The following is a 21,496-nucleotide window of genomic DNA, read 5'->3' as shown; positions in this document are numbered from 1 at the left end:
TATAGTAACTTCACATCATTTAGTTCATATATATATATATATATACTAGTAAAGCAGCACGTGCGATGCACGTGTGCCCAGTCGATATTTTTCTTAAGCGTAACAATTTAAAATTTTTTCAATTTAGCCATAAATAGACAGAATTTTATCTATATTTTAACAATTTTCTTCCTCTTCATAATAAATATTATATACATTGTTTGCAAAATATTCATTGCTATAATACAGCACTCTAATAAACATAACTACAACTATACACGAGAACCCTGTCTTTTTTAGACAATGTGTCATCAAAATTGTTAAAATATCAGTGATTGGACCCCTGTCGATATAAACTTTCTAAATATTTAAATATAATTAAAATATCTTTTAACTTTAAGTTCTTTATCTAATGATATTATTTAATCGTTACAATTTTTAAAACTTTTAAAATAAAACATAAAAAAAAGGAATTTATTGCATAATTTATAATTTTTAACATAACAGTATTGAGAGTGATGAATAAAAGAAGCCGGACATGATTAAAGCCACTTTTTAGACAATGTGTCATCAAAATTATTAAAATATCAGTGATTGGACCCCTGTCGATATAAACTTTCTATCCACCTTAGTATATTAAATTCAATATTTTTGTCTGTAAGACAAGCAATTAAAGGGCTCGACCACCAACACACCATGTGATTTACGCGCATTATCGGCCCCATTCACCACCTAAAAGCTGGCCCACCAAGCCCACAAAGATAAGACCCCTCTACTTGGCGATATCCCATTGACTATTGATTTTATTAAATTATTTTTTCTTCATTCGTCGATTTTCACAAAAGTAAGTGTAATTCACATGCTTGGGCCCGCATTCCTTTATTTTTAAAAAATATATTTAAAACATGGATTTATATTTGAAAGTGCCATGTATACTGTTTGTTCAATTAAAAAAGGTTTAATTTGTTTGAGCCATGTTCACACCATGAATATACAACTCTAAATTACCATGCATAAAAAAACTCAGATCTATCTGAAAATTATTTCCTATTATTCAAACTACAGCGCCCAACAACACTAATACAAAACCTTATGCTTTATTGTAATCGTATTTGTCTATATTGACCAACAGAGATCTCAAACCAAAGCCACGACTTCCAGTGCCAATTCGAGTGTATGCAGTCACTTCTGGAGAGACAGACACTGATGCCCCAAGAACATATAGAGCAAATGTCATTCCTGGTATATTTTGAAGACCACTATATTGTTAAGCTTAGTTAAGATTGATTGGATATGCATGATTAATTGCATATTTATATGAATCAATATTTATGTTCATAATAAGGATATGAAAGTAACTGGTACAATCTTTCTTTCCAGGAATCTTAATCTTCTCTGAGGTGGAAGCAAATGATTCCGGAGTTTTGAATTCAGCACATATCATCATTGCCAATAGTCAATGCATCCATGTTGTGCTTTGGAAACTAAGGGCAGAAAATATTTACAGCCATTACTTGCATACAGATAAGAGTAACCAGTAGAAAAATATGGAAAAAAAAAAGTAATCAGGCATGTAGTTTCATCCCCATTCAGTGAAGGCCATAGGAGCATGGTTTCTAGCGTCTTCCTAATTTTGAACACGAAAGGATGGCTAATTGAATTTCTGCCTCTGATCTACAATGCAGAAAAAACCTTTACATTAGCTGTGGCATAATTATTATTGATGACGCTTTGGATCAAAGTAATCAAGAAAAGCAGTACTTCATGATCACATTAAAATATATTGATATCATAAGATTATTACCATAAGGGAGGTGCAAACTGAAAACAAACAAACTTTTGTCTTCAGTATATCCTGAGAGCTGCTACATGTTGTAACTCGATGCAAAGAATTGGAAATACAACCTAACAAATCAAAAGGCAGAGTCAAAAAGTATTTGAACATGAAAATGAGAAGACACGCAATTAAAACCGCAAGTAGAAATGAGAAACCAATAATTGCTTCCAGAAAGTAAAACCAACACCAATTACATCAATTCGGAAACTTTTAAAAAAGAAAAAAGAAAAAAAAACCATAATCAAATAATCAAACAGTCTCAAGCATAAGCCAAATAAGATGCACTAATAACAAGGTTGGGCACAGTTGTTGATACTTGGGAGTGAATGCGACCACAAAGCTCAGTAGCAACTTTTCGTACATCGTCAAATTCAAACTTATGAAATGCCCTAAAATAAAGAACTGAAGAAATAAGTACATTTCATTAAGTATACTGAAGCAACTGAGGTTATTCATGTGAATCAACCTGTTTAGAAGGAGAGCAGCAGCACTGTCATGATTGTTGATATCTTGATCCCCTGGAATTTTCCCAAATAATAAGCAAAGATTTTACAAGTGAACTGTAACTAAAAAATTTGTAAAATGAGAAGCTTCAATTGAGATTTAGAGAACATTCAATGGGGAGATGAATGAAATTATTAGATCTGAAATACTATCTGTTAAATACAATTAGTATTTCAGATTCATATTATGATTTTGTAAGAAGTGTGCATTATTAAAGGAGAAATAAAATGAAACACATAGAAGATCTATCAGAAGATAAAAATACAAATATGAATATTTGTGAAGCATTATTTTATTATGTCGAAGCAAAATTACAGAAATTTGAGACTTTTCGCCTCAATCTTTAAACGCTCTTGCTCTTCAAAAATCTGCATGTCTTTCCTATCTAAAGGAGTAGCCACTCGAAAAGAAGATTTAAGCAAAGATTTTAAATCTCTGTTATCTCGCTTTAGTGCTTCTATCTTCATGTTGGACTCCATAAGAAGCCGCTGAAGGATAGCAATATTCTCGTGGAGTTTGTCAACCCCACCAGTCCTGGATTGTAGTCGCTGAGAATATGCGACAATGGCTGATGAGTATCGGGTACCGAGACTCACAAGCTCGTAGATAAGTTCATTATCTGACTTATTAGTCAGATCATTATTAGATTGCATAATAGCACCTACGGAAGAAGCAGAAACAACTGGTGAACGAGGTGCAGAATACCTCATGTAGTGGTAATGAGAAGATTGATGAGTCATTGCAAAGTGAGAAAGCAGAAAAAGATTGCAGAGTAAGAATGCAGACTAATTTCAGAAAAGTGAAGAAGATGAGATGCGAAAGATGATAAAACTGAATAATTCTTTTATAGAGAAAATTATAACGACTCATCTCTTGTGAAGCATTTCTCTACAACAGAGAAGAGTAATGTAGTATCATAGCTACGGTGCCTGACATCTACAGAAAAACAAAGTAGTGTCATAGCTATGCGGCGCCTGACAACTACAAAAGAGCAACGTAGTATCATAGCTGCGGCGCCTGACAACTACAGAAGAGCAACGTAGTATCATAGCTGCGGCACCTGACAGCTATAGAAGACCTGTAAAAATTCTACGGATCAGAGTTGTCTGGTTTAAAACAAAGGGCCACCGTTTTTGTTGAAAAGAACAGAGAGAGAGACAGAGGTTAACAGCTTAATTTTGATGAATTCTCTACTAACTATGTCATTTAGAAGAATATTTAAAATATATCGCTTATGTTTTTCTAAGGCAATCGAGAGCTTACCACTGAAATCGAAGATCTTAGACATGGGTACGGCTGAAAAAACCCAGGAGATCGAATCCGCACCGTTTTCCACCAGAAAACCCTCCAAAGAAAACAAAAAGAGAAACCCAAAGAAGACAACGGCCAAAATCTCTTTGTACAGAGCTTTAGGCCAGGAGTTCATGAGAGTAACAAAACTACCAGGACATGAAAACCCTATGAGATAGGGCAAAAAAAAGTAGAGAAAAGAAGTGAGAGGAAAGAGAAGGTGAGGAGCGAAATGATAGAAGTCGGGGTGGCTCAATGGGGAATAATTCCAAACATGCACTTACACTACAAAAATAATGCTTATTTGTAGTAAGTTATTTCTTATGTTCATGTTAAAATGAGCATATTTTTATTGTAAATAATTAATCACAAATGCTTATTTTTCTTGTAATTGATCATCATCTTTTTCATTAGCTAATTTTACAATCTTTTACAAATATTATGATTCTTCATAATTTTTTTATAAAGTAAATTTGGCAAAACATTTACAATATGATTTCCAGGACGTTCAAACGTCGATGCACGTGTGCCCAGTCGATATTTTTCTTAAGTGTAACAATTTAAAAATTTTTCAATTTAACTATAAATAGACAGAATTTTATCTATATTTTAACAATTTTCTTCCTCTTTATAATAAACATTATATATATTGTTTGCAAAATATTCATTGCTATAATACAGCACTCTAATAAACATAACTACAACTATACATGAGTACCCTGTATTTATATATTACAATAGTCAAAAGTTTCAGAAGAGAAGTCTGGAAACTCATTCTGCTGTTCCTGGGACGTTATTAACAGATAATACAGTAAGTTTGTTTTGGCGTAACCTCCCAGATTCATTCATCTGCGCGCCCAAGACTATGATCCACTCATTATTTTCAATGTTGTTTGCAATGTTTTCAATATAAGGCAGATGTTCCTGTAACAATGAAAAAACATATAAAAAAATAATGTATCAAAATTTTTAAACGTATTTAAATGTATAGATTTTACCTCGTCTGTACGGTCTATAAGATCAACAGCTGTGCATCCCAAAATTTCCTCTGCCAAAGATCCAAAAATAACAACGGGTGTCGATGTGGTATCATCATACACATCTAAATAAACTCGACACCTGACAGCAATAAATAAATTATCATTCGTTGATATCAGCAAATAAAATGTTCTAACTACCATGTAAAAATTTTTAATTTCAAAATATGAGGAAAATGTTTACCTTGCCCGTGCAATTGCTGCATTCTTACAACTATAGCATATGAAGTTTTCACCGAGGTCATAGCCAGTTGCCTTGTTACAATTCTCGCATGATACGTAGTGGAATGACTGGTGAAAATCAACCATTCTAAATTTGCCTCTAACCAAATATGTGGACCTCTGCATTAAGACAAAATAACTATGTGCACTAATCAACATCTAAACAATACCGTATAGAAGGATTCGAAATTCACCCTTATTACATAAATTAAATCCAACAAACAATCAACATTTCAAATTGAAGCATATGCACAGTTCTGAATCCACAACACACAATTCACAAATTGCCATCCTCCATCTCCATTTCATTCCAACCAACCTCCAATCTCCATGTCTCAAAAACTTAGAATAAAATTAAACAATTCCAAAGAGTGAAAAAATGAATTGTATTCTTTAAAATAAGAAATTTGGCTTTAAAAAAAAAAAAAGAGAAAAATATACCGCCATTGCTGGAGCAGATATCAGTTTTTCTGCGATTTCAGATACTTTTATGATTGGATCGGTAGAACTACTTGAAGCTGATCCAAAACTATTTCCAATGATTTCTTCCAGTAATTTATCATTTTGTACTGCACTGAAAATTTGAATTAGTAAATAAAGTTAAACATCAATAGAAACAAAGAAAGATTTACAATGAAAAAAATCACATTAAATTTATAGTGTATTTAAATAAGTTATTTACCATGTACGTAATGCAACAGAAGATGAAAGAAGGGGTTCAACAATAAAGACGCTCGTCGGTCTTGATGACAGCAATAGGCCTATATTATAAATATGAATGAATAAATATACAAGTATAAGATGTACAATTAACAACAATGTTAATATTAACAGGAAGTACCATTATAAGAAGAAACTTTGATCCGTGTTCCTAAAATAATTGGCTTTGCCAGAATAAGGTCAGAAATTTCGCGGCATTCGTCATGAACAAAGCGATTCCACATTGTTAAACGCAGGAGTTTTAGACTATTAAAAATGATAAATGGTGTTAAATTCATCATAATAAAACAATTATAATATATTAATCTAAAAATTTTACCAATGTGAGACAATATACGTTCATACCCTGGATCAATCAAGTATATCTCTTGGATCAACGATTTTTCATGGTTCGTATTCACTTCATTTGGCGGGTTCATATGAATTGCAAGTGCCAAAATATCTAGTTTAGGAAAAAAGAAATTGTTACTTTGCAGTTAGAGGGAACTATATAAAAATATCGACATTTATATAATAGTTACCTATTTCAGCATATGTGTCTATGTGTACGCCAAGTTCATTCAAAGGAACAAGGTTATATTCTGGCGGTCTAAGTGCTGGCTCGTCTTCTTCGATCTCTTCAACAATGGTCTTGGAGTTTATTGTCCATTGAAACTGATATGGTCCTCTTTGATGCCTTGGATCCATTGTTCTTACCAAAGCATTTGCGATATAGTATGATTGGTAGATATACAGTGTATCATTACGTAGATCGATGTCTTTCCCAAAGATCACTGCCTGAACGCGATTTCCCTGTAAGAAGACAATGAATAAATTTAATTGTTTAATTTTGAACCATACACAAAATAATGATAAGTAATGAAGAGTAATATTTTAATACCTCAGAATCTAAAAGTACCAAATTTTGGTATTTTGTTGCTGAATTTTGCGCCGTACGTTTTGGTGACTTTTCTATAACGATCATTTTGATTTTCCAATATCTTGTGGCTGGAGTAATGTCCCTAACAGATGTATATACGGTTCGCATGTTCACTATAATTAAAAATTAGATGATAAACAAATGTGAATATATAACAAAAAAAATTTATAGAATTATAAAATGAAAAAAAAAACAGTATATGAATAATAATAACATAAAAGAATTGGAACACTCACATGATATTACAAAAGACATCAAAGTAATTAGAACACTTGCATGATATTATAATGAATTTGTTAATCTTAAAAAATTTCTATATACAATGTTTTTTGTATAATTTGTTTCATAAACAGCACTTCTCGTTGGTCTTATGAGCATTTTGACCGAATCAGCAGTCTTAGCTCTTGAAAGTGCAACATATAACTGTCCATGAGAAAAGACAGGTTCTGGTAAGTATATTCCGACAGAATTTAACGTTTGTCCCTGTGATTTATTTACTGTCATTGCAAAACTTAACCTAACAGGAAATTGTGTCCTCTTAAATGGGAAGCCGTTATTTTCAGTTGTTTCTGGTAAAAATGCAATTCTAGGTATAAAAACTCTTTTACCACTGTGGTGACCAGATGAAATTCGTGCATCGATCAGATTACGACTAAAATTGCAACAAGTTAATCGTGTTCCATTGCAAAGACCTTCAGAAGGATTAATATTTCTAACTAACATAATAGGACAATTTCTTTTAAGTAACAATTCATGTGGTGGCAATCCGTTCGGTGTCAATGTATTTAAAAAATCTTCCATAATACCTTGTTCAGATACATCAATTGTTTCATCAAAGCTATAATATCGTACAACGTCGCCAGGGAATTTGTTAATGAGAATAGTATTTATTTCATCAACTGACCGATTTTTTGGAGTTAATACAGCTCGATTTGACATTTCTATTAAATTGTCTGGATAGTTAGAAATATTTCCAAAAACAGCATCTAATAAAGAATTTAGAGAGTCAAGATCATTGGTATAGGGAATGGTCATTTCTTTGGGAATTTCAATATTTTTGTCAATAGTTATGGGTGCGTTACCATTGCCAACTTCAATTAAATAATGCGAGAAATCTGGATCTAATCTGGCTCTCATATTTTTTGTTAATTTTATTTTTTTTAAAATAGACCATAAATAAGAAGAAGCTAAGCTTGAATCAATCTGTTGTTCTTTTGTGCTATTAGGAATCACAGGTAATACTTGTCGAAAGTCTCCACCAAAAACAATAACTTTGCCACCAAAAGGGAGATCTGTATCATTAATATCTTGCAACACTTTATCTAATGCTTCTATTGAATGTTTTGTAGACATGGGTGCTTCATCCCATATAATTAATTTTGCAAGTCGTAATAATTTAGCAAGATTTCCCTGTTTACTCACATTACATGTGCTGCTTTTATATGCATTTAATGGAATCTTAAATCTTGAATGTGCTGTTCGTCCTCCAGGTAAGATGGAGGCAGCAACACCGGATGACGCAGTTGCAAGTGCTATCATATTTTTCGATCTAATTTCTGCTAGAAGTGCTCTGTATAGAAAAGTTTTATCGGTACCAGCAGGGCCATCAACGAAAAAAGCACCAGCTTTATTTGATACTAATGTATGCAATATCAAATCATACGCATTTTTTTGTTTAGAATTTAGGACTTGTGATGCAAGTAAATCTTCAGTTGGAATTGTGACTACTCGTTCGTCGTCAATTTCTCTATTTGTAAATTGTTGCCCAGATGACTAACACAAGAGGGGGGGTGAATTGAGTTGTATTAAAAAAAACTAACAATTATAAATCAAATATATAATATAAAATATAAACAAAATATGAAATAGCAATAAATATAAAGAGTAAGGGTAAGAGAGAAGCAAACTCAGTATGTTAACGAGGTTCGGCCCCACTGCCTACGTCCTCGCCTCAAGCTACCCCTTGAGGATTCCCAAATTCACTATTCAACCTCCTTCAGGTGGAGATAGAAACCTATTACACCTTTGAACAACACCGCTACAAAGGATCCGTGTAGAACACCCTCTACACTTACAATCACCTTACACGTGGTGATTCAACTATTCCCCGTGTAGAATACTTTCTACACACACAAGGGTTATACACACCCTTTTTCTGATACAAAAGCTGATAGTGGGTAGGTTATCAGAAAATACTCCTCAATGAGTGAAATAAGAACAATACAGCGCAAACTATATCTCTCAGAATGAACAAGGATTAAGGCTCAATGTTTAGAGAAGAGAGAATGAAAGCTTTGAATGAATGTTGTATGCTCTTGGTGTTGTGAATGTGAAGCTCTCAAATGATCTATTTATAGGCATATGAGACTTCATATTCAAATTTAAAAAGATTCACATGTCAAAGACAACATCATTCACTTTTTCAAAAAATTCAAATAAAAGGTTCTTCTTTTTCAATTGTCAAAGACAACATCATTCACTTTTTCAAAGAATTCAAATAAAAGGTTCTTCTTTTTCAATTGTCAAAGACAACATCATTCATTTTTTCAAAAAATTCAAACCTAATCTTTTACTTTTAGTATAAGTCTAAAAAAGCATCAATCACTTTTGAAAATATTCAAATAAAACATGCACATGTGAAAGATGACAATCAATCATCTTTAATATTTTCAAAGTTCAACCCTTTAATCAAGGCATGCACATGCAAAAGATGACAATCAATCATCTTTAATATTTTCAAAGTTCAACCATTTAATCAAGGCATGCACATGCAAAAGATGACAATCAATCATCTTTCAAAATTTTCAAATTTAATTTTCAAAAAATATTCATGCACATGTGGAAAATGTATTTTAATGCTTTATGATAAAATATTAATTTTGAGCATTAATCCTAATTTCGAATTTTGAAGAGATTTACAACATTACTCTATAATTTTAATGTGAACTTATTCCCTTCTTGCTCATGCTTGTTTCCTTGATGTGCTTGACTCCATTGTGTAGACAACTTGAGCTTGAGACTTCTTTATTCTTTGAATTCATTTGTTATCATCAAAATCCATGTGTAAATATATAATTACACAAAACTTGAAATCTTGGGTTCAACAATCTCCCCCTTTTTGATGATGACAAATACTTGATAGAACCTGAAACCTGAATTAATACTTAAGCTCCCCCTGAGAATGTGCGTTAGTTTTTCAAGCAAAAGTATAAATATAATTCCAAATATATATAATAAGTTTAGCAATTCAAACGATGTTAATGTTCTAGTCTAACACTTCTCCCCCTTTTGGCATCATTAAAAAGGATCCGCAACAAGTAAATGGACTGAAGAAAACGATGCGTTTAATAGTCACTGTAGATAGTTGAAAAATGGAGCCGTCCGTGACCCGACAAGTGCTGCAAAGCCTCGAGGCCTAACTCTATGAATTTAATACGGCTGAAGATTTAAACAATCGCCTGATGTTGTTGACAAACGGGATTGAAGGCTCCGAGTTTCTATAAAAAAATGATCATTTTCATCTATCAGATGCCAAAAAAATAATCACTTCTTGACCTGAGTTCTGTTTTTCCACAACGATAGAATGGCTGAGCAATTCTCTTCCACTAATGTTCCAGACTTGAATCAGGAACCCTTGACGCATCAATCATCAATCTTCTCTCCTGAGGCCGTCAATACCATGATAGGAGCAGTGAACCGTTTTTCTAGTAAGGCTGGTTCTGAGATTATTGCAGAATCAAGAATGCTCAGTAATCAATATGCTGCCTTTGTTATGATCATGTCTCGAAGGTTAATGGCGAGGGTGAGTGAGATTGATCATCTTAACATGCAAATATCTGAGTTACGACAGAAGCTTGCTAATAAGGATAGTGAGAATAAAAGGCTAAAGCAAGAAAACCAATAGTTGAAAAAATTTACAGATTGGTATGCTCATGATCTGCAACCACGAATAGAGGAGCTGGAACGAGAAAGGGTTCAGATACAAGGTCAACATCGGCAGATAACAGCAGAGGTTCATCGTTTACTAGAAAAATAGGGACAATCTACTGTTAATCTCGCTGGCTTAGTAAGAAAACTTTTGACAATGTGTGTCCAGCATATCTTGTATTTCTTTTGACTAAATAAGATTTGAAGAGAAAATAGTTTGTCTTATTCTTTATGCTATCTCTATAAAATCAGTCCTGAAGTTCATCCAATCCGCATCAAGTTTTCATCTCATCTCTATAACTCATCTGCATTCCTTCAGCATTCTCGTTTTAAGCCTTCTATTCTTTTCTCAATGGCTCATTCTTCTAACATTTCTCTAGATCCATCCATGAGGCATTCTGCATCTCAACCTCCTGTTCTTTCTGCAGCTACCATTGGTGCCATATTGCAGCAAGAAAATAATAATCTGACTAATAAGTCAGATTTTGATGCTATTTATGACTTGGTGAGTCTTGGGACTCGCTACTCTTCCTCTATTGTGGCTTTTTCTCAACGGCTACAAGCCAAAAATCACGAAGTTGAAAAGCTCAAAGAACAAATTGTTGTACTTCAACAAATTGTTCAAGAGTCTCACACAAGGGAAGGAATCATTCGGCAGAAGAATAAACAGTTGAAATCTTTATTAGATTCTTCATTCCGCTTACCGGTTCCCATGAATAAGAATGACATGATATTGTATGAAGAGAATGAGCGTCTCAAACATGAGGCTAAGAATCTCAAATTTATGTAAAAGTATTAAAAAAAATCTATCTCTATTTTTATTGACTCTGGTCTATCTTTTAAGAGATATTCATAGCATGCATCATACCTATTTCTCTTCTGATCATACATAATCTATCTTCTGGTAAAGATTTTGTGAAAATATCTGCTAACTGATCGTGTGTGTTTGTGAACTCTAACATTATATCACCTTTTTGCACATGATCTCGAAGAAAATGATACCTTATTTCAATATGCTTAGTTCTAGAATGTTGTATTGGGTTCTTTGAAAGATTTATAGCACTTGTATTATCACATTTGATTGGAATGTGATTATACATGAGTTTAAAATCTTCAAGTTGTTGCTTCATGTAGAGAACTTGAGCACAACAACTACCCGCAGCAACATATTCTGCCTCAGCAGTAGATAGTGCAACAGAATTTTGTTTTTTACTAAACCAGGAAACTAATGCATGACCTAAGAAATGGCATGCTCCACTAGTGCTTTTTCGATCTATTTTACAGCCAGCATAATCTGCATCTGTGTAGCTGATTAGATCGAAAGATGTGTGCTTAGGGTACCATAACCCTAGGTTAATTGTACCACTAAGATATCTAAGAATGCGCTTAACTGCAATTAAATGTGATTCTTTTGGAGATGATTGAAAACGTGCACATAAGCACACACTAAACATAATATCTGGTCTACTGGCTGTTAAATATAATAAGCTACCAATCATACCTCGATATATCTTCGAGTCAACTGGCTTACCGGATTCATCTTTATCAAGTTTAGTTGATGGGCTCATTGGTGTTCCAATTTCCTTAGCATTTTCCATCCCAAACTTCTTCAGTAATTCCTTAATATATTTTGATTGATTGATGAATGTCCCACTTTTTGCTTGCTTAATTTGCAATCCGAGAAAGAATGTAAGTTCACCCATCATGCTCATCTCAAATTCTTCCTGCATAGTCTTAGCAAAAACTTGACACATATTTTGATTAGTAGCACCGAATATTATATCATCAACATAAATCTGAATCTAAAGAATATCATCATTTTCATATTTAATGAAAAGAGTTGTGTCGATTTTTCCTCTTGAAAAACCTTTTTCAATCAAGAAACCACTAAGTCTTTCGTACCAAGCTCTAGGAGCTTGTTTAAGTCCATATAGTGCTTTTGTGAGTTTGAAAACATGATTTGGGGAAATATGATTTTCAAAACCTGGAGGTTGCTCAACATATACCTCTTCATTTATAAAACCATTTAAGAAAGCACTTTTAACATCCATTTGAAAAAGTTTGAAATCTTTATAACAAGCATATGCAAGTAGCATTCGAATAGCTTCTAATCTTGCGACAGGTGCATATGTCTCATCATAATCGATTCCTTCTTCTTGATTAAAACCTTGGACTACAAGTCGAGCTTTATTTCTAGTAATGACTCCAGACTCATCTTTCTTGTTTCTAAAAACCCATTTTGTTCCAATAATAGTATAATTTTTGGGTCTAGGAACAAGTGTCCAAACATCATTTCTTTCAAATTGATTCAACTCTTCTTGCATAGCTAGAATCCAAGATTCATCAAGAAGTGCGTCATCAATATTTTTGGGTTCAATTTGAGATAGAAAAGCAGTATGATTACAAATATTTCTAAGAGATGATCGAGTACGTACACCTTGTGAAGGTTCTCCCAAAATTTGTTCCACTGGATGATCTTTCACAAATTTCCACTGTTTGGTTGCATCTTGTATTAAATTTTGATGATCTTTCCTGATGGCTCCATGTTGAACTTCCTCTATTGTTTTCTCTTTGTTGAGATTGAGACTTTCTGTGTTATTTATACCTCCTGTTTCTTCATCAATAGATTTCTTGGAGAGTGGAGAATTAGATTCATCAAATACTACATGCATAGATTCTTGTACAGTCAAAGTCTTTTTATTGAATACTCTATAAGCTTTACTATTAGTAGAATACCCGAGAAAGATACCTTCATCAGATTTTGCATCAAACTTGCCTAAATTATCCCTATCATTCAAAATAAAACATTTGCATCCAAATACATGAAAGTAACCAATGTTGGGCTTTTTCTCATTCCAAAGCTCATAGGGGGTTTTATCTAACTTAGACCTTAGCATAACTCTATTTATAACATAACATGCAGTACTTATCGCTTCGGCCCAAAAATAACTAGGCAAGTTGTTTTCATTGAGCATTGTTCTTGCCATCTCTTGAAGAGATCTATTTTTCCTCTCTACTACCCCATTTTGTTGAGGAGTTCGAGGAGCAGAAAAATTATGCACAAAACCGTTTTCATCACAAAATGTTTCAATATTTTTATTAACAAACTCTTTTCCCCTATCACTTCGGATACTTGAAATAGTATAGCCCTTTTCATTTTGAATTCTCTTGCATAACTTGGTAAAGGCATTATGTGCCTCATCTTTATGAGCAAGAAAGATGACCCAAGTATATCTAGAGAAATCATCAACAATAACAAATGCATAATATTTTCCTCCTAGACTTGCAACTCTATTTGGTCCAAAAAGATCCATGTGTATCAGTTGCAATGGTCTAGTAGTGGAAATATGTTTCTTAGTTTTAAAAGAAGTTTTTGTCTGTTTACCAAATTGACATGCATCACAAATTTTGTCTTTAAGAAAATTTGTTTTTGGTAAACCTCTCACAAGATCATTTTTTGAAAGTTTGGAAATAAGTTCCATATTGGCATGACCTAATCTTCTATACCATAGCCAACTAGTTTCATTTTGAGCTGAAAAGCAAATAGCATCTTGTGAGGTAATTTCTTCAAAATCGATTGTATAAACATTATTGTTTCTAAAAGCAATAAAACAAATATTACAATCATGATTATTCAAAATAATGCATTTATCCATTTTGAAAGTAACTGTAAATCCTTTATCACATAATTGACTTATGCTCAAAAGATTATGTTTTAAACCTTCAACAAGTAGAACATCTTCAATTATGAGAGAAGATTCATTACCAATTTTACCTATTCCCATGATCTTCCCTTTCGAGTTGTCTCCAAATGTCACATGTCCTTCTTCTTTAGATCTAAGATCAAAGAACTTAGTCTTGTCTCCCGTCGTGTGTCTTGAACATCCACTATCTAAAAACCATTTATTTTTGCTTGTGGAAGACTTCATGCATACCTATAAAAACAATTAAAATGATTTTTCTTGGTACCCAAGTTCTTTGGGTCCTTTATTTATTAGTATTAAAAGAAACAAGATTTTTAGGTACCCATATGACCCTAATAGTCATTGTATGATTTCTTCTAATAGGACAAGTATGATAATTATGACCATTTCTATTACAAAAATTGCAAATAGCATGTGACATATATGAAAAACTTGAATGATTATAATAATATCCTTTTTTGACAAAATTATTTTTATGAAAAGAATTTTGAATATTAGTTTTTGATGTAGAATGATTATCAAAGAAATTTTTATAAGGTTTGTATTTTTGTTTTGGCATATATCCCAAACCTGGCTTGTCAAAAACACATCTTTGACTACCAAGAAGTTTTTCAAAATTTCTTTTTCCATTCGTAAAGTTTTCAACAATATTTTCTAAATCGGTTTTCTTCTTATTCAATTCAAGATTTTCATCTTTCAAAATGATACTTTCTTTTCTTAAAATTTCAATTTCGTTTGTTAAAGAAGAATTTTTCTTTTTCAAAGTAGTATACTTGATACCCAATTTTTCAAATTCCTCATATACCTCTTCTAAAATATTTTGCAATTCTTCATATGAAGGATTTTCAATATTATCAAGATTTGTTACCTCAATGTCATCTTTAGCCATAAGACAAAGATTTGTTGATTCTTCATTACTTGCTTCACTATCTGAGCTACTTGAATCATCATCCCATGTAGCTTTCATTGCTTTCTTGCCCTTGTTTTGATCTTTCTTTAGCAGAGGACAATCTGGTTTGATATGACCAGGTTTATTGCATTTATAACAAATTAAAGTGTCATTTTTACCTGAATCTTTCTTGGAAAACTTTTTGAAGGATTTCCTCGGAGGAGTTCTATTTTTCTTCAAGAACCTCTGAATTCTTCTTGTTATCATCGCAACTTCTTCATCTTTATCGTCATTTTCCTCATCTTCATCACTTTCACTTTCATGAGGAACAGCTTTAAGTGCTAAGCTCTTCTTTGGCTTTCCTTCTTCTTCTCCTCTTTTCAATGTGTACTCATGGGTGATAAGTGACCCGATGAGTTCATTGACTTCGAGCTTCTTGAGGTCTCTAGCTTCAAGAATCGCTATAACTTTTGATTCTCAACGTTTTGGTAAAGAGTTGAGAATTTTTCTTACTATCTCCACCTTGGAATAAACTTTGCCAAGAGCTGTCAAGCTGTTTATGATGTTAGTAAAACGAGTGTGCATACTAGAAATAGATTCATCATCATTCATTTTAAACATTTCATATTCATGAGTAAGAATATAAATTTTTGATTCCTTGACTTGCGAAGTTCCTTCATAAGTTACTTCCAAGTTATCCCAAATTTCCTTTGCCGTAGCGCAATTCATTATTCTATTAAACTCATTTCCATTAAGAGCATTATATAATAAATTCATAGCAGTTAAATTTAAAGTATAAAGTCTATCGTCTTCACGATCAAACTCTTCTTCTTCCTTTTTGACCTTTACTCCACCAACCACTTTTGTTGGAATATAAGGTCCATTTACAATACATTTCCATATTTCTCTACCTTGAGCTTGAAGAAATATTCTCATTCTAACTTTCCAGAATGAGTAATTATCTCCACAAAAGAGTGGAGGCCGACTACTAGATTGACCTTCACCAAATGAAGCTGCAATGTTAGCCATAAGATCTTAACTCAAAAGATAGTTAATCTTATAATAGAGCTCTTAGCTCTGATACCAATTGTTGCCCAGATGACTAACACAAGAGGGGGGGTGAATTGAGTTGTATTAAAAAAAAACTAACAATTATAAATCAAATATATAATATAAAATATAAACAAAATATGAAATAGCAATAAATATAAAGAGTAAGGGTAAGAGAGAAGCAAACTCAGTATGTTAACGAGGTTCGGCCCCACTGCCTACGTCCTCGCCTCAAGCTACCCCTTGAGGATTCCCAAATTCACTATTCAACCTCCTTCAGGTGGAGATAGAAACCTATTACACCTTTGAACAACACCGCTACAAAGGATCCGTGTAGAACACCCTCTACACTTACAATCACCTTACACGTGGTGATTCAACTATTCCCCGTGTAGAATACTTTCTACACACACAAGGGTTATACACACCCTTTTTCTGATACAAAAGCTGATAGTGGGTAGGTTATCAGAAAATACTCATCAATGAGTGAAATAAGAACAATACAGCGCAAACTATCTCTCAGAATGAACAAGGATTAAGGCTCAATGTTTAGAGAAGAGAGAATGAAAGCTTTGAATGAATGTTGTATGCTCTTGGTGTTGTGAATGTGAAGCTCTCAAATGATCTATTTATAGGCATACGAGACTTCATATTCAAATTTAAAAAGATTCACATGTCAAAGACAACATCATTCACTTTTTCAAAAAATTCAAATAAAAGGTTCTTCTTTTTCAATTGTCAAAGACAACATCATTCACTTTTTCAAAAAATTCAAACCTAATCTTTTACTTTTGGTATAAGTCTAAAAAAGCATCAATCACTTTTGAAAATATTCAAATAAAACATGCACATGTGAAAGATGACAATCAATCATCTTTAATATTTTCAAAGTTCAACCCTTTAATCAAGGCATGCACATGCAAAAGATGACAATCAATCATCTTTAATATTTTCAAAGTTCAACCCTTTAATCAAGGCATGCACATGCAAAAGATGACAATCAATCATCTTTCAAAATTTTCAAATTTAATTTTCAAAAAATATTCATGCACATGTGGAAAATGTATTTTAATGCTTTATGATAAAATATTAATTTTGAGCATTAATCCTAATTTCGAATTTTGAAGAGATTTACAACATTACTTTATAATTTTAATGTGAACTTGTTCCCTTCTTGCTCATGCTTGTTTCCTTGATGTGCTTGACTCCATTGTGTAGACAACTTGAGCTTGAGACTTTTTTATTCTTTGAATTCATTTGTTATCATCAAAATCCATGTGTAAATATATAATTACACAAAACTTGAAATCTTGGGTTCAACATAAATTCATCTTGACCGTAAAATATATCGGCAGGAACAAAACGATACATATTTATATCTTTTCCCATAGATTCTAGTGTGGAAGCAATATCTTGTAGAACCATCTTCCTAACAACTGTTGATGACACATTTCTTATAAGAAAATCTGTAGACATTTCTTTTTCAAATCGCTCCCAAAGTTCTTTTGGGTTCGTAGGATTGCAATACACCAAAATTGTTGAGAAAATGTGTCTTAAACTACTTGGTATTTGATATAGACAAGCTTCTTCTAAACAATCTTCTAAGCTACTATCTTTGTTTAACAAACCATGAGAAGTAGCTGCTTCACGATACGTCGGTAGTACAACACCATTAACTGTTCTTGATTTCTCAAATGACGTTGCTCCTCTGATATGATTCAATAACATCCGTATATAATATCTTTCACCTTCAAATGGATTGGCTGTAACAATTCGGCCTATAACAGTTTTTTTTTTCCTCGGAGTCCAAATTCTACATTGTGAATCCCAAACAAATTTTTCAGGAAATTCTCTATACAACAATTTTCGTGCATTCTCGTCAATTTGGTTTCTATAAAAGAATTCTGTCAACATCGATTTTTTGGATGTATACGAGTTTAACACATTGTTTAGATCTTCGTGTGCACGAAAAGACACCAAATGGTGATCTTCTAGGTGTAGGTGCAAACTATAAACTGATGGATACATTTCGTTAAGCGTGAAACTGTATATTCTCCACATTGCTTCAGGTGGAGTAATCCATCTTCCCGATTGAAATTGTTCGATTTCGTCAATTTGTTGGTTATTTTCTTTGCTAATGATATTGAAAGCAACACGATCATGTCCTTTATAAATATACTTGTATAGATATTTAACAGCTTTAACTGTACAACAAATCTCAACGTTAATATGACAATTATATTTGGAAACAAGATACGGATTGTATGGAACAACCCACCGATTGTCTAAATCTTTTCCTCTAATTCTAGCAATGACTCCATTGTTAGAACGTTTGTATGAAGGAAAACAATCAGTTTCAACAGTTGTATTAGCTGTAAATTCTTTGGGGTATCGATTCTTACATATGCCGTCTTTGTCCATACATATATTGGCTGGATTTAATATTCCGCAAGGACCATGCATCATGTGTCTAAGGACAACTTTATATAAATGTAAATTTCTCGTTTTGTTAGGTATTTCTGCTGAAACAATTTCGTCAAAAGTTTCAGGTGCATAAATTCTCCAGTCTTTCTGAAGTATAATTAAGAAATGAACATGTGGTAGACCTCTTTTTTGATATTCGATAGTATAAACATATGCTGCAACCTTACCAAAAATTTCTCGCTTAAACATATCAATCTTCAATTCTTCTAATTTTGCTCTAAAGATTCTTGCAATTAAATCAGGGCGGTTCTGAACTTCTTCATGTGGATTTAGTTGTTCTAAGATTTCTTCCCAATTTGGATTACATGTCATGGTTAGAAATATATCAGGTTTGCCAAAACGTTGAACTAATGCCATTGCTTCCATATATCTCTTCCGCATATCTCTTGGACCTCCAATAAAAGATGAAGGTAGAATAATCCGTTTTCCAATATTGGATGCGCAAGTTTCTCCAACTGAAAGACTATCTACAATACCTTGATACACATCTGATCTAATCTCATGTTGTTTCGAGCGAAAATAATCTAGTCTTAACGTTTCAATTTTAATGTACATATCGACAACAAATTGTTGCAGCAAACGACCAGATAGTAACAAAATTGACATGTACATATCTCTTATTTGTAATTTGAAACAATAATATTCACGATATGAAACCGTTGGTACTTTCTTCTTATTCTTCAAAACTGAAAATATAATAAAATATAGTTTAGAAAATTTAGATGAAACTAAAATACATAATTAAATTTACATAAATTTTTTATTACCTTGGCCTTCTTTTCGAAGAAATTCTTCCGCGCTATTTGAATGTTCAATAAAGTGTGATTCTAATGCCTGGGCATTTAACGATATCGTTCATCTTTCTACTTTTTTGATTCCCTGGTGCCAACCCGAGTTACCGAAAGGAAACAATAATGGGTATTATAATGGATCATAACATCCAAAATAATACTGAACAATATGACTGCCTCCTGCTTTGTTAAAAACAATAATGTCTCGACCTTTTTGTTCTGTACAGTTGTCAGTTTCTGTCCATATAGCTGCTACTTGCGATAACGACGGAGCATTGTAAACACGTTGGTCTAAATCAATATCTGATCTTATACGAATTGTATGATTTTCAAGACTTGAAATGTTGCTGAGGGTTCTAAAGAAGCGACAATATGGATTAACCTCAAGTATATCCATTAATCGAGCAATGATAGAAGGATCTAATCTTTCTGCGTCATGAATACGATTTTCTAACTCGTGCTCCGTATCGAAGAAATATAGTTGTAAATATGAAGGATGCCCATCTTCAGGAACTAAATCCTCAATATAATGATACATCTGTCCCTGAACTCTAAACGTGTAGATTCCTTTGTTTCGTCTGCATAATTCTTTATCAAATATAACTCCAAATGATGTGAAAGCGAATTTATTATTGTACGTGCGTGCATATGTACAAAACTTTTTAGACTCGACTGAATTAGAAGTGAATAATTGATAAAGCTCATCTGAAAATTGATTACGGCTCAACGCTATTGTCCCATCAGCGCAACAAAAGCCGTTTGGTTCATGGTAAAATTTTCTTGCTCCACAATATTGGCACGAAAGCACAAAAGGGTAAGTGGTTTGCCTCCAAAATGTCAGTTTGTAATATTCGTCTGAAAGAAGTACCAACTGATGAAGTTTTCTGAACACTGCCAGAGTTGCAAGTTTCTATTCTAGATAGAGTAGATGCGGTCCTATGTATAATGTTACCAGAAGTGTTAATATTTGACGAAGATCCGATTTCTCTTGTACAAATAATTTCATCATCGTTTGAATTATAAGATACATTACGTTGAAATCTTGTTTCTGTTTGTTTTTTCTTACTTCTGCATTGTTTCAGTTCAGCATACCTCTACCGCTTTTTTTGACGTAGTTCTTCTTTCTTCTCCTCTGATTGAGCAGCGTACCAATTTTTTTTTCCAACACCATTTCCAGATTCTTCAAAATTTATTTTTAAAGAATTTTAGATACAAATTAGTGAAGATACAATTTATGAAATTTTAATGTTCTATGTAATAAGATCGGCTTACCAGTTAGCATTCTTAGAACGAATCACAACTTTTGTAGGAATTTGACAGACTAAGAAGACATAAATAACAACTTGTCAAACACGCAGACATACAAAACAGAGAAACGAATATCCAAGGAAAGAAAAAAAAAAAAAAAAACAAGCTTGCAATTATGTATCTCTAAAGCATAAAGAAATATTATATATAAATAATAGCATATGATTAACATTCATATCAAACCAAATATTAAATAACAATCTTATTGATTTGTAAAATAACATAGACAAATGAATTCATAAAATAATACAAAATAAATAGAGGAACATTTATTTATATGGATAATAACAAAACATACCTGGAGATAGAGGACAAATGAAAGATCAGTAGAAAATGAGGAGATCACGACCCAGCAAATCGAGGAGCACAAAGACAACGACACATGCAACAACTTTGCTGTAAATGAATATGTTATAAAACATCACACAACCACTCTGATAATATATTATTATTTATTAAATAAGACTATATTAACATATCAAAAATTAATCTGTTAATAACGCACCTCTGTTTTGTAGGCATGATCATCACGTTTATTAATTTGTTACCTTTAGGAACTTTTTTTTGTATAAGTTTTTTAGTGCTTTTTTATTTTTAAGTCAAAAAGTTAATTAGGATGGTCCAATAATCAAAAGCAACCGGATGATCATCATGTTTCTTGTTTATAATTAATTAATAATATATAAATGAGATAGAGGTAGTACTCATGTTCGATGTGGTGAGATCAATTAATTAAAAATTAAATCGAAAATGAATTGTTGACAGGGAAATTGAATTCCCGGAATAGTTGAAAGGGATTTGGATCATTTTCTCAAGTTCATACATTCTTTAAACT

At 32.6% G+C, this 21,496-nt stretch overlaps 1 protein-coding gene and 1 pseudogene across 1 annotated transcript; both read right to left on the bottom strand.

Moving 5' to 3' along the window:
* Nucleotides 1-4,299: 4,299 nt before the first annotated feature.
* Nucleotides 4,300-6,447, bottom strand: LOC122306544. Its single transcript, XM_043118969.1, has 8 exons — nucleotides 6,111-6,447; nucleotides 5,935-6,031; nucleotides 5,711-5,835; nucleotides 5,552-5,630; nucleotides 5,311-5,443; nucleotides 4,832-4,989; nucleotides 4,609-4,729; nucleotides 4,300-4,534 (listed from the first exon to the last, which is right to left on the bottom strand). The coding sequence occupies exons 1-8, from the start codon at nucleotides 6,274-6,276 to the stop codon at nucleotides 4,382-4,384; spliced, it is 1,032 nt and encodes a 343-aa protein (XP_042974903.1). The 5' UTR covers nucleotides 6,277-6,447; the 3' UTR covers nucleotides 4,300-4,381.
* A 4,905-nt stretch (nucleotides 6,448-11,352) lies between these two features.
* On the bottom strand, nucleotides 11,353-19,891 carry LOC122306543 (annotated as a pseudogene).
* Between the last annotated feature and the right edge of the window lie 1,605 nt (nucleotides 19,892-21,496).

The sequence above is a fragment of the Carya illinoinensis genome, chromosome 4 (genome assembly GCF_018687715.1).
Source record: "Carya illinoinensis cultivar Pawnee chromosome 4, C.illinoinensisPawnee_v1, whole genome shotgun sequence".
NCBI lineage: Eukaryota > Viridiplantae > Streptophyta > Magnoliopsida > Fagales > Juglandaceae > Carya > Carya illinoinensis.
This window is presented reverse-complemented; position numbering and strand designations above follow the sequence as displayed.